The sequence below is a fragment of the Apodemus sylvaticus genome, chromosome 2, assembly GCF_947179515.1.
Source record: "Apodemus sylvaticus chromosome 2, mApoSyl1.1, whole genome shotgun sequence".
Taxonomy (NCBI): Eukaryota; Metazoa; Chordata; class Mammalia; order Rodentia; family Muridae; genus Apodemus; species Apodemus sylvaticus.
The window spans coordinates 28,445,744-28,460,246 of NC_067473.1; the positions used below are offsets into that span (position 1 = coordinate 28,445,744).

Genomic DNA, 14,503 nt, shown 5'->3' on the forward strand with positions numbered 1-14,503 from the left:
CTTGGCCTTTCTGCAAAACAGCCACACAGACATAAAGAACAGACATGAAGAAAGTGCTATGACAGATCTGGAGAGGGAAAGATCTATATTCTCTTAGGATCTCTCGGACAAACAAATAGAAGAAGCAAAACCTTAGAGATTTTTAAATAAGTAAAATAAACATGTTGGTGGAAAGAAAAAGAAATAATTCAAGCCAGGGTTATTGAATTAGTTACTATTGTTCTCATTGCTATGACAAATTCTTAAGCACTTCTTTTGACTCAGGTTCAGGGATGCAGTGCAGTGTGACAGGGCAGACAGTGGCAGCAGGCTTGTGAGGCTGCTTGACCACATCACTGAGGATAACGACATAATGGTTGAGTCTAAAATGAAGACAACCTACCATCCTTCTATAGTGCGAGGCAGCCTGGCTAAGGCCCCGTCTAAACGACTGGCAGCCTCCTGAAGCAGCCCTGTCACTTTTGGATGGGTGTTCAAGCACACGAGCCTGGGCAGAGCATTTCGCATTTAAACTTTCACAGGGACAGAAGGAGAAATGTCCTGGGACAGGCCATGTTGCTCGTCATACGCAGCCTAGCATAACTAGATAAACTACAAGCTAGAGTCTGACCACAGACTGTCTTAGACATGTTAGATGGTTCCCCGGAAGAGCTGCCCAGGTTTTAAAGCAGGGACGTGACAATATCAGCCATGTCAAATAGGCCTTGTAGCAATTAAAGGAAGAGGAGAGAGGGAGAAGGAAGAGAGAAGCAGGGAAGGAGGAGAGAGAGTAGAAGAGGGAAAGGTGAGAAATCAGATAGGGGCCAGGAAAGGCTGGACCCTAACCTAGGGGCGGGTTCTGAAGAGAAAGCACAGGCTTTGGGGAAGGCAGAGAGAGCACAACATGGTGTCTCATAATTAAGTCCATCTTCTTAAACAGTGTACTCATTCACTTAAAGAGTTGAGCTTGCATCCTTGCAACTGGTACATACTTATCTATAAATTATGTACGGTCCAAGCAATGTCCTCACATGACTACATGATTTGAGGCATTCGTGCATGCTCAAAGAGCAGGAAATCTGTTCATCCATGTTTACAATGCTCAGTTTCTAAATGTCTTAATTTTGATGACCTCATGTCAGTAGAGGGATCTCATACCAAACACTTCATACTTACTAAGGAACCATCCTTAGCAATGAGTAGATGTAAATTCTTATTTCAAATAGTTTTGATAATTTCATTATTGCTGATTTCTTAAGAGATTTTACTAACCATTATATATACATACATGTATACATAAAACATATATAGTATGTTACATTAGATATACAGATATTCCTTTTTAAAACATTTATTTGTATATGTCTGTGTATGCTTGAGTGTATCCACAGAGGCCAGGGGAGAGTGCCTCTGTTTAAATATGCAAAACCAGGTGTGATGTATGGTACATGCTCATAACTCTTGCCTCTGGGAGACTGAGGTAGTAGGGTAACTAGTCAATACAGCAGGTACTGTATGTTGAGATCCTGTCTACTCTCCACCCACAAAAGCAACAAGTAGTCCCAAAGAGAACAATCATAGTGTGTTCCTCTCAGAAGTCTGGTTGCTAAGAGAAAAGACTGTGTGGTATAGTAAGGAGTATCTGAAGATGGGAAGCGTTTGGCAAATCATAAGAGGGACATGGACACAAATCTTCGGGAATGGGGAATGGGGACATTTTCTTTGAGCCTGAATGGAGAGAGAGAGAGAGAGAGAGAGAGAGAGAGAGAGAGAGAGAAATAGAGAGAAATAAATAGAGAGAAATAGAGAGAGAACTTTGGTAACTTGTTTTAAAGTATATACAGTTGAAAGAAACATCAGATGCTCCCCCTACACACACACACACACACACATTCTCTCTTCATGTCGCTCCTCCTTAATGTTATTAAAAAAGAAGTAACTAGCTATGAATTAAACATTCTAGATCCCTTAGGGTTAGACAAATAAGCAGGAGACTAATAAATTTCATGATTTTAGCATTCAGCAAAAAGAAAAGACACATTTAACTAAAGCAAAGTCTAGAAGATGGGGGAGGGGTGGGCAACAGACTTGAGAACTATTTAGAAGAGACTAAAGATGGTGTAAACATCGGCTTGAATAATCACGTAGAAAGATGAGATTTGTAGGTTAAACATAGATAGTAGAAGACCATGGGTGATTTGAAATCAGAAATGCCAACAATTAGCTAACTAAAAGCTGTCCTACTGGGGAGAAGCAGAGGTCAGCTCTACGGGGACTGTATAAACACATGAATATGGCCTAACACAGTCTGGTGTAAGTGTGTGAATAGAAAGTCACTGATCTCTTAAAGAGGATGTGGTGGTGAGGGTGGGACTACCAGGAACCACCAGAAGCAGCCCGACCACTGGTACCTGGCTAGTGCCCTGGGGAAGAGGCTAATGAACAGGACTAGAGAAGGAAGAAAACTTGATGGGCAAACACCAAATAAGACAGAGTAATCAACAGCATCTGAAGGTACAAAACAAACAAACAAATGAAAACAAAAAACCCAACAAAAACAAAAACAAAAAATCCCAAAGTTAAATAAAAAAGTATCCTTTGAATTTTACAAGAAATTCTTCCCATTAGCACCAGCAAAGAACCATTTGGTTCTTCAGGACAGAATGGAAACCAAGCAAGTGAAACTTTCAAGTAACTACTCTTTCTTTCTAAAAGAAACAAAAGAGGCAAACACATTGGAACACAGAATCCAGTGGTGGTTTTAATTAAAAAGGGACACTTATCATTGGGAAGGCAAACAGCTTAGAGAGGGACCATTTTATAGATGACACAGGAAGGGGCCATCTTATTAAGGTGGCAATATCTACCAGGAAAGGCAGAAATAGGTAAAGGGGTTAGCTTTAACACAGAGAAAAGGACAAAGATGGTTCCAGGAAGTTCCTGGTATCTCAGAAAGCCTTCTAGAAAGCACAACTAAGTACAATGGTAGGTTTCTTTATTTTTGGCAAGCATTATGCCAGCCCTGGGGGTGAGCGCTGGTTATTGAAGGTGGATCAGAAATTCTAATTTGCTGTTGATGTCATAGAATTTGTCTAGGATTTGATTGGCAGGCCACATATTGTTCTCCTGGTTATCTGGTTGTTGCCGTATCTGATTCAATTCTGCCAGGATGTGATCAGCCTCAGATGAGAAAGCCGCCATTTGCAGGGAACGGAGCCTAAGTGTTTGTACACTTATTTAACTTTATTGCTTATTAGCATTATATCTATGACAGTGATGTATGTGATTTCATTTAAGCGACAAGAATCTTTCATGATATGACGCTTGTGGCTGGAAACATAATTTTAAGAAATCCTTCAGTGGAGAGGACAGGAATGACTGGACAGGATCTGTAAGTCCCTTCTCTCTAACATTCTAGAACGTTGAGAAGGGCCTAGAAGCCCACTCTTGGAGACAGCTCATAGTTGCAAAGAACGCTTGCAAACAGCTCCAACTCAACAATGACTCCTTCTAACCACAATGTTAATAGATATACTGGACTACAAGGCATTTCAAGACCAATTTTTCAAAGGACACAGAGTAGTACTGGGTCTATTGATAATCACAAAACATTAACCAAGTTTTAGGATTGCCACAGGCAACCAATCTGCTATCCTGGCCAGCCTTCATGTCAACAAAGCTTTTGTGTAAACACAAAAGAGAATGGGGTTCTTGTACTGATGTCCGGTCAGCGCCAACTTAGGCCTCTGTCAGGTACTGGATGCATCTCCACCCACTGCAACTGGACAAAAAGGACACCAGGCAGTTGAATAGTAAAGGGTGAACAACGTGGGCCTTACTCTTGAGTAGAGTGTTTGGATTTACAGCCACCCCAAGACCTGGCCAGCACCTTAGGTGCAGAGGAACTTGCCAGATAGGCCGTGGGTGTCCTCCCTTTAAGCCCCCACAACCGTGGGAGAGCACAAAGTTCAGAAAGGGTGTGATAGGGAAGCAGGGAGTGTACTTTCTTCCGGAACAGTAGTTTTGTTTGCCCTAACCTGGGCTCAGGTAGCAGTCAGTCCACTAGGACATAGCCCCAGAGCTGGCATCTGGGCCGGGCTGCAGGCCCTGGCCCTTTCCCCCACAGCCCCCATGCCTGTGCAGCCGTCGCCGTCCACTGCCGCCTGTGACCCGGTGACCCCGGAGGCCCGTCTGGGCCCGGTGACCCCGGAGCCCCGGGCATCCGGACCCCCGTCAGAGGCGCAGCCGCTATTAAGGCAGGAGGCTACCGGGGAGGAGGAAGGGGAGGAGACAGGCGGCCAGGGTGCCTGGGGCACCGGCACGGCGGAGCAACGGCGGCGGGGCTGGGGGGAGGCCGACGAGGGCACGGGGAAGGCCGGCGGCACCGAGGCCGCGGGCTGGGGCTCCTCGGCCGACGGGACGGGCGACGGGCAAGGGAGCTGGCGGCTGCTCCTCGGCTGGCTACTGCGCCGGCCGCCCCAGAGCTGCCCCTGCGCGGCGCCCCTTCCCCGCTCCGCCGCGCACTGTTGTCATGGAGGAACCAAGATGGCGGCTCTGGCCTACAACCTGGGCAAGCGGGAGATCAACCACTACTTCAGCGTAAGGAGCGCCAAGGTGCTGGCGCTGGTGGCCGTGCTGCTGCTCGCAGCGTGCCACCTCGCGTCCCGCCGCTACCGAGGTGAGCGGGCCCTCCCCCTGCCCGGGCCGGCCGGGGGAGGCGGCGCCGCGGCCCCGAGCGCGGGAGGCCGCCCCCCGCCGCAGCACGCCCACGCGCCCGTGGCCTCCCGCGGCCCCGCGGCGCCCCACGTGCCCCGACCGACCCCAGCGGGCCGGGCGGTGCGGCCCTCGGCCCCCAGCCTCCCGCCCTCGGGTCCACCTCCTGCTGGAGCAGGGCTCTGGAGCCGCGCCCGGCCCGCGCTCCCAGGCAGGAGTTCGGACCAGAGGCCCCCGGGGGGCAGCCCGCGGCACCGCCTCCTGGACGCTGGGGTCGCCCACTGCGCCCGCCCGAGGGGTCTGCCTCCTGCCCTGCCACTTCTGGGCCCGACGGTTGGACAGCCACTCGGGCAGCCCTGTTTGCCTTTGCCAGAAGGGCCACTCTTGGCTAAAGTTGCCCATGGCCCACCTCCCTCCCGTGAAGGAGGTGCCACCAACCTTTCAAACACTTTTCAAGAGTTTGGGTTGCACAGTTTTTTACAAATAAAGGCACTGAGGCAAGGTGTTAGCTTTTGTTTGTTTCTTAAAGAAGTTAAGGAGTTGACAGGAGTAGACGTGGGCGGGCAAAGGGAGTAGTATGCCTTTTGAAAGCTGGCCTTCAATATGAGTTTACATGCTGGTTGGGAACCTGGAAAGGAACCGTGACCTCTTCTCAGAAGGAATTATCCTTCAGTTATCAAGAGATATTTGCTTGTCTTTTTGATTGATCCCCCCCTTCCCTTACGAAAAATGCCACCAGGACAGTCACTGAACCAGGACAGTCACTGACAGTAGGAGGGAAATGATGATGATAGGATCTTTTGGGTTTGACCTTTGGTATCATCAGAGTCATTATCCAGACAGCTCTTGGTGACTATGAGATAATTAGACAAACGTGATGGCCATGTGCACATTAGCACTGGGCCCATTTTTACTGTGCAACCCAGTCACCAGAGTACTAGAATCTGAGCTGTCTTCCCATTTCATGTGATGCTCAAAATGGAGGCCATTTTAGTCAAACTCGATGCTTTCTTTCTGCCTACTCTTGAGTTTTCCAGATCCTTAGTTTCATAACTGAATATTACAAATATATTATCTTAAAAATTACTTCATTGAACTAAAAAGATAGAGTCTTTAAATCCTTGTGGCTATTTCTCTTCCAGTCCTCTATAGATTCATTGCTTCTACAGCTGCTATCAAAAGCCTACATTTTCATATATATATATATATATATATATATATATATATATATATATATATATCTATCACAATTAGCAGTACTGATGCACCAACTTTTGATAACTCAGAGAACATGTTTCTTTTAAATGTGATTAATCTTTTTATGCTAGTTTGATATGAGATGGCTGTCATCTAACTCAACTCTTTGTGATGTCAATGTAGCTAAAGTTTATAACTGCATTGTTGTCCCAAATGTAAACATCTGCCCTGCCTACTTGTCTTTTTATTGTGCTTGTCTTTTGCTAAGCTTGGAATACTAATTTTTAAATTTAGATTATATTTTGCATCTTACCAAGGTCTGTCACCATTGGGTGTGGGGGGGGGATAGAATGTCAGATGGGGCCTTATGAGTCAGTGTAGCAGTCTCGGGTTGTGAAGCCTCCTCCAGAAGGGAGTCATCAGTTTCCAAAGGTACTTCAGTGCCCTGAGTGTGAAGCAGCACACCTGTCATGTGTACTTGCCCAGATTGAATATCAAGAACTTTAACCAGAGGCTGTGCAGGGAAAACTAAACATCTTACCCGGAACATTTTAGCCCTGGCAGTGCCAAGCCATGCCAGGTGCAATGCCTTTCACAGACAAACATACCCTTGAATCACATAGAAGTAATACTTGGAACAGGAATGGACTTTCTGTCTTGGATGAGCAGTGGAAAGTACACTAAACATTAGGATAACTTACTGTATTAAGGGCATTTCATATTTCATTCCGTCTTTAGAGCCTCTATGAGGTACAGTATTTCATCTACCCCCCCTTTAACATTTCTGTAATCAAGAAGAGTCTTTAAAACTTTGATTGCATGTCAAAGTTTAATTGGTAACATTTTTTTCCTGCTATGAAAAAATAATGATGTGTCTTAGATTCAGTGAATTAGAGAATTATTTACATTTTAAAGATGAAGCCAGAAAGGTTAAGTAAATTGCCTAAGAATATACAGCTAGTCAGTGGCTGAGCTATGATTTAGCACCAGTCAGTGTCAGTGTGCCTGGTGCCATTATGTTATAGACTGCCTTTCTTTGAGCTGGATGGAAGCCCTATGGAAGATGAACTTAATTACTAATGCTTGATACTTTAGAACTGCTAATTTACTACCAGTAAAGCTAGGTCCCATTTACTTTCAGACCAAGAGATAATTTTCTAGAGGGCGCATGTATAGAACTTAAAGCCACAGCAGCATTTTTTTGGTACCTAGCTTCCCTCTCCGTCTTCCTAAGCATTGAGCTTACAGTGTGCAAACACTTACACTTACGCCTTTTCTGCTTTCCTCTGCCTACAACATTCTCTCTTCCCTTGAAAGAAATTGCTCCAGCTCTCTCTCTCTCTCTCTCTCTCTCTCTCTCTCTCTCTCTCTCTCTCTCTCTGTCTCTCTTAATGCTTGACTCAAATGCTGCCTTCATAGAGTGGGAGTGAGCAACTCAGTGTCTGCCAAAGCAACTTGTCCATGCTTACCATATTGTGCTCGGAAGAATGGGTCTTGTTGTCTTCCACATATGCGCAGTGGGCTTCCAAGTGGATCTTAGCCATTTTTAAATAGCCTGAGCCTAACACACAGTAGGAACTCCATAGATACCTACTGGGTGAGTGGATGTACAAATTATTTTTGCTTTGATTGTGATTCTAGGTGAATTTTGTGTTCTAATCTCAATTTTAGGAAGAAGAGGGTTTTTTTTTTGAATTATTAGTATTTCATATAATATGTTAGAATGAGCTTTAAAATGCCTTCTTAAAAAAAATCTCTGAGTGTGATTATTGAGTAAAACATGACTTTTGGCTAGAGGCTAGTATCTGAACCCTTAAGCAGATTTTTACAATGGTAAAGCTAACTTCTTTCAAACTTACTTGAAACTGGTTTCCTTTCTATCACTAAGCAAATGCTAGTGCTCCTGCCTCTGCTCCCAAATGTTAGGATTACTGTGCTCAGCCTTCTTATTTGTTTGTTTTTGTAAACTCTTCTATTTCTTATGTGCAGTGGTGTTTTGCTTACATGTATTGCTGCATGAAGGTGTTAGAGATCCTGGATACGCTCAGCTTTCTAAAGGAACATCTACGTGACGGTTTTCAGCCCAGAATGGACCTGCTGAGTCTTAGACATAGTCTTCTGTGGGTCACATTATACGTACACTGTATGGCGTGGTGTTTTCATGGCTGGCAGTAGGCAATACAATTTTAGTAGGGTGACTCAGTCTAAAGGCAGTAAGTGTCTAGTGATATTTTGTTCAAAGGAAAATGCAGCTTGTAACTTCTGAAGGACGTTGGAGGCTGTCTTTAGTTGTGGCTAGCATGTTTTCAGTTTCCTGCTTTGCTTGTTTATTTGCTTTATTCTTTCTATTGTTGCAAAAAAAAACCTGTCATGCATAAAATCCAAACATCTACAGCCACTAACTAGAAAGATTATTATTCTAGTAATAATAGAATAAGGAAGAAGTGATCATGCATCTAGATGACCTGAGTGTTGAAGCCAGCCTTTTTAGAATTGCCTTTTATAAGTTGTGTTCCTAGTTGGATTTATCTGAATACTTTGCAGCATGAGTTGGTTATATTAAAGTAACTTTCCAATTTATATTAGACAGTTAAAAATAGCAACCGGAGATTTCTTTGTTTTGTCTTGATATAGTTGGAAAGGATTTCATATAGTACACATAATTTTAAAATGATGTGTACATTGTCTTTACAACCAGATACACATTTAGTGATTTGATCTAAAAGTATTTCCTTGCTAAGAAAAGAGAACCTGTTTAGAATATGAAACTTTAGAAATTTTTGTAAATCATGTTATTTTTAATTAGATTATACAAGTACTTATTCCTGTTATTTATATTTTGCTAAATGTGAAAAGGCTACTCTTATATATTAATCAAAGTTATCACCAATCAGCTTGCATAAGAAAGAAGTTGGTTCTCAGAGAGAGCATTTGACTCTAAATTACTATAGCGGTAGAGCTTACTTACTGATCTCTTCAAGTCCCCTTTGCTGTAGGATTTTCCTGAAATGGGTTCAGGACATTAGACCCGTTGTTTTTTTCAGTAGATGACCTGAGGAGCCAGGTGTGGACAGTAGTACCAAGAATGAAAGAACTTTGCATGTCAAGCCTTTCAGCAGAAGAAATGACTATTTTAAGCTATGGGCATGGTGCGTCTATCTCCGCATAGAGACAATTAGAATGTGTTTCTTTAGGCTTTTATTAAATTATAGTAATAGGGCAGAAATACAGCACAAGCTTAAAACCTCGCTTTTGCAACTCATATTTCTTTAAAAACTAGTTGCTACTAACTTCTAAGTTGATTTTATATGCGTATCTAAAAAGATAGGACTGCAATAGGTACCAAATTTTCTTTCTCACTTTAAACTTACTCTAATTTATAATAGGGATTTTGCTATCATAAAAGAGTACTTGCAAAGGTGTTGTTTTTTAGGAAAATAAATGCATTGAGTTTTACTGCAATCCCTCCTTTATTCATCTTTGGTTGTTTTTGTGCCTTAATTTTGTTTTTTAGAGCTAGAATTAGGTTTTAAAGATTGGAAAGAATTAAGAACCATTTATATTTAGAGATAGCTTATTAAAATCTTTGAAATAAAAACAACTTGCTTAGGATACATTTATAACTATAAATTTTAATCATGGTGTCCTGCATTTGTTAGACAGCTTCTCTCCAGCAAGATGGTGAAGTGTTGTGAATTTTCCCTTGCGTTTTATTTGGGATACTGAGACAGTAGCACTTCTGTGTTGGCCCATCCTGCCTTACAGATTTATTCTTCTCATATGGACTATGTCAGGGCAGATATATGTATATCTAGACTCAGAAAAAAAAAGGGTGTGACGCTGAGGCTGTGCTCCATGCTGGACTGCCCTGCATTGGTGTGACGCTGAGGCTGTGGTCTGTGGTGGACTGCTCTGCATCGGTGTGACACTGAGGTTGTGGTCCATGCTGGACTGCTCCTGCACTGTTCAGGGGGCCCTGGCATGGACCTAGCATCCTGGCAGATGGAAACAGCAGCCAGCTTGGAGTTACTCCAGTTCCTCAGTACTGGTTGAGTGTCAGTTTTGCTGTGAGCCTTTAACCAGACCCCTTAGTACAACCTGAAGTAACTATGAACCAAATTATGTTGCTTGTAACTGTTAATAAGGAACTAGAGGTTAACTTGGACATCTACTTTACTACAATATGCAGTTAATGCAAACATCTTGCATTTCATCATTTTGTTCCTGTGTATTTGGCTAATGTAAAATAAAATGACCAAAGGATAGAATGGCTCTCCCAGTTTATACAGAGCTAGAGGGAGTTCCTAGCCAAGCAGCTCTACAACTTGGTTTAAAACCATGTTTCTAGATACGCTCGTGCATACATGCATTAGAGCACACATGTGGCTGCTCAGAGGTCCTTCCCAAGGTCCTTCTGGTAGCTCTTATACTTCTGGTGTTCTCACTCAGAAACAGGATTGACAAAATGCCATAAAAGCTTGCTTCAGAGACACAGCCAGACATTATGTGGAGAGGGAGTCTAAAGTGCAGGTCTTCATTTGGTCCCTCCCTCTGCGGTCAGGGGGTCCAAAGATGATGGGGAGGAAAGACTGTATGAGTCTCTCCTACACGCACTGGAGGAGACCAGGGGAACATGGCCCACTTAATCACCTAGAGCAGGGCTCCCCGGGGCTGGCAGACACGGCCGCAGCAAGCACAAACATGGAGCCTGTGTGAGTCTGCACCAGGTTCTTGGCATGTATGTTATGGCTGTTGGCTTAGAGTTCTTGCGAGGCGTCTAAAAGTGGAGTGAGTATCTCTGACTCTTTGCCTGCTCTCGAGACTCTCTTCCTTCTGTGGTGTTGGCTTTTCCAGCCTCTATCTGAGGGCTTTTACCCTGTCTTGCTTTGTCTTGTTTTGACTGTCATCACTTGGAGGCCTGCTCCTTTCTGAAGAAGGAACAGAGAGGGAGGGGATGGGCGTGGGGTGAGGGGAGGTGGGTGGGCCCGGAGGAGTGGAGTGAGGGGAAACTATGGCTGAGATTTACTGTATGAGAGAAGAATCTATTTTTAATTAAAACAGAAGTCCCTACAGGGTAAAGTGGAAACATGACAGTGCGTTGATGTGAACCCTGGTTCTCTTGAAAGGTTTGCGTGCATCTGGAAAGCATAAGGAAGTCTAGAAAACTTTACTTCCTGATCTCACAGACACTAAATAGGACAGGATAAGCAAAATATAAAAGTAACTAAGTACTAATATTTACAACACCACGGCATTTTACTGTTGTAGGCAATGATTCATGCGAATACCTTCTCTCAAGTGGCAGATTTCTTGGAGAAAAAGTTTGGCAACCTCACAGTTGTATGATGCATAAATACAAAATAAGGTAAAATATCTTCATTTTGTTTTCTCTCCTAGCATAAATCTTAATATGTAGTGAGAGGCAGAGTATTTTTCTGTATAGGATGGTAGCAGGGTGGAAACTTCCTGATAGAAAGCTGGGCTGGGCTGGCCTGGGCTGGACTGGACTGGAGCTGATTCCAAGTGTAGGTTGTTGCCCTGAAGCTTTAGAGGAAGCCCTTTGACAAAACAACTCAGGTAGCAGGTAAGCAGGACAGGATATAAGGAGGACGTGTTCTGTTCTGTAACCTGGATTCCTGGCCCCTCAAGCACGCTGAGTAATGGCATAAAGGACAGTACAATTCAGGCAGGACTTCAACGCTTAATGCATTGGGTGCTGGTCCTGACTTAGTTGACAATAAGTAGTACGTCAAACAGACCTGGCCACCTCATTCTAAAGCTGCGTGATTGGCTGTCTAACAGTTTGTACTGTTTTGTCCTTTTTAAAACTTAATATTATTAAGCTATGTTCTTTCTATTTTAATTATGTTGGCTTTATTTATTTTAATTAATTTTTTTTTAAATTTCAGTGAAGCAAAGACTTGCCTTGTAGATAAACGCATTGCATTTATTGGAGATTCCAGGATCCGTCAATTATTTTATTCTTTTGTAAAAATCATTAACCCCCAATTTAAAGAAGAAGGAAATAAGGTAAAGTAGTCTTGCCCAATCCCTCACCCCCACCCCCAGCCCCAGCCCCAGCCATCCCTTACCCACTATGCTGAAATAGCACTGATCAAGTGGGGACCTGGGGAGGTGTGAGCTGAGGGACAGTGGGACCTAAGGTAGTGTGAACTGAGGGACAGTGGGACCTAAGGTAGTGTGAGCTGAGGGACAGTGGGACCTAAGGTAGTGTGAGCTGAGGGACAGTGGGACCTAAGGTAGTGTGAGCTGAGGGACAGTGGGACCTAAGGTAGTGTGAGCTGAGGGGCAGTGGGACCTAAGGTAGTGTGAGCTGAGGGACAGTGGGACCTAAGGTAGTGTGAGCTGAGGGACAGTGGGACCTAAGGTAGTGTGAGCTGAGGGACAGTGGGGACCTGGGGAGGTGTGAGCTGAGGGACAGTGGGGACCTGGGGAGGTGTGAGCTGAGGGACAGTGGGGACCTGGGGAGGTGTGAGCTGAGGGACAGTGGGGACCTGGGGAGGTGTGAGCTGAGGGACAGTGGGGACCTGGGGAGGTGTGAGCTGAGGGACAGTGGGGACCTGGGGAGGTGTGAGCTGAGGGACAGTGGGGACCTGGGGAGGTGTGAGCTGAGGGACAGTGGGGACCTGGGGAGGTGTGAGCTGAGGGACAGTGGGGACCTGGGGAGGTGTGAGCTGAGGGACAGTGGGGACCTGGGGAGGTGTGAGCTGAGGGACAGTGGGGACCTGGGGAGGTGTGAGCTGAGGGACAGTGGGGACCTGGGGAGGTGTGAGCTGAGGGACAGTGGGGACCTGGGGAGGTGAAAAGTAACAAAGCTTAATATGTGTTAATTAGTTAATTTGCAGGGAGTGGTCTATCTCATCATAGCCTTCCTTTTTATACATCTTCTAATCCTGTCTTCAAAGTGCCTGTGCTTACAGATAGGGAGTGGCAAAGGGTAGAAAGTGGAGACTCAGAGTGCAGAGTTGCAGGAATAACTCATGAGTCTAGAGTGGAAATCTGCCTGCCACATGAGGTCACCTGTGATGAGGAGCTGGGAAATGGGGTACCCTGCAGTAAGCAGCTATGAAGGCAGTGCTGATGATAGTGAGCCCTGCATCCTTAGGGACTGAGCGTCAGAAGGATGATAGAAAATAGTGATGTTGGCTATATATGGTGTTTGTAAACATACATCCCATTAATATACACAAAACTTTGATCACAAAGAAACAGTTTAATATTTATAGGCGTAGAATTCCTTCTGGAAATTAATATAATGAGTTTGGCAATTGTTAGTTGAAAAAGCCATATTGGTTTACAGTATATGTTACTCTAATTATCTATCTATCTATCTATCTATCTATCTATCTATCTATCTATCATCTATCCATCCATCAATCTATCTATTTATAGATAATGTTTTAAGACCTAGTGGAATACCTAAGTTTGTAGCAATTTTCAGTCATCCTGCAAATTATCAAACAAGATACATTTTAACAAATACATTTTAAAAAGAAACAAGAAAAGACAGTGTGACACATTTTTAAAGTTACATATACTAAGAAATGGTCTCATTCTTCCCAACTGCTGATCAGACATTTGATAAATTCTATTTTATATATTCTCTCTTTCCATACACCATGAACGGCGATATTGCCTATTCTGTTTCAGTTGTTGTTGAATAGAATTTAAAGGTGCAAATTCCAAACAGATGAGAAAAAAATTAAAGAACACCCTGTAAATCTGATGTCAAGAATGTATCTTATATACATATGTGTTTGTATATACCTATATACAGCATATGCATCTATATTATTTATGCCTATATGTAAAATATGTTTTTACAAAGATTGTACATTTGTAAAAATAATATCTTCAGAATGTACAAACCAAGCAAGATGGCAGAACTATTTAAAATAAAAATAAACACAAGTAACGTAAAAATTTAAGCTAAGTACAGATTTTCCAAATTTCTTTCGAAAAGAACACTTTCCTACTTAGGAAAGTGTCCCTAAAATAAAATACATGAAGGTTTTAATAAGGAAAAGAGTAGTGAGCAAATTCCTGCTGAAGTAAAGGAAGGTCTATTAATATAAGACAAATAGATGCTGAGGTAAAAGCATTATTACCACAGAAAGTTGCTTTCTAATGACAAATGCTCAAATCACTGAGAAGATTTTACCCTTAACACTGAGATTAGTGAAGATTAACATGACAAAGCATTGACAAATTAGTGGAGAACTTTCCTGTTGCTCTCAGAGAAGGAGAGGCAAGCAAATAAAACTGGCAAATGTGGCTAGGCTATGGCCATTCGTGGCCCTGCAGCCTAGCTTGGTGGAGGGTAACTGCGAAGAGTTGACTGATCGCACTTGGAGCCTGTGGGGTGTTTTCACCACATAGTACTCCATGAGCAAGCATGTCTTAATTATGTCAGAAAGCAGGCATCATTCTTTCTGTTAGGCCATTTATGTTTGAACTTAACTATATAATAGTTCTAGAAGCCTACAGAAAATTTCTTAATGGTGAAATGTGAGAAGCAACTTCATTCAAATCAGGAGAGAATCAATGGTGTTCAATATTGCTGCTTCTCTTCATCATTTTATTAGACTATTTG

General features: G+C 43.4%; 1 protein-coding gene across 1 annotated transcript in view; it reads left to right on the top strand.

The window, feature by feature from the left end:
- Positions 1-4,052: 4,052 nt before the first annotated feature.
- Casd1 (CAS1 domain containing 1) overlaps positions 4,053-14,503 on the top strand; it is a 42,055-nt gene continuing 31,604 nt past the window's right edge. Inside the window, exons 1-3 of the mRNA XM_052173206.1 lie at positions 4,053-4,657; positions 11,158-11,254; positions 11,799-11,919. Of these exons, the coding sequence (XP_052029166.1) occupies positions 4,111-4,657; positions 11,158-11,254; positions 11,799-11,919 (765 nt within the window). The 5' untranslated portion in view covers positions 4,053-4,110. The remainder of the gene's footprint in view (positions 4,658-11,157; positions 11,255-11,798; positions 11,920-14,503) is intronic.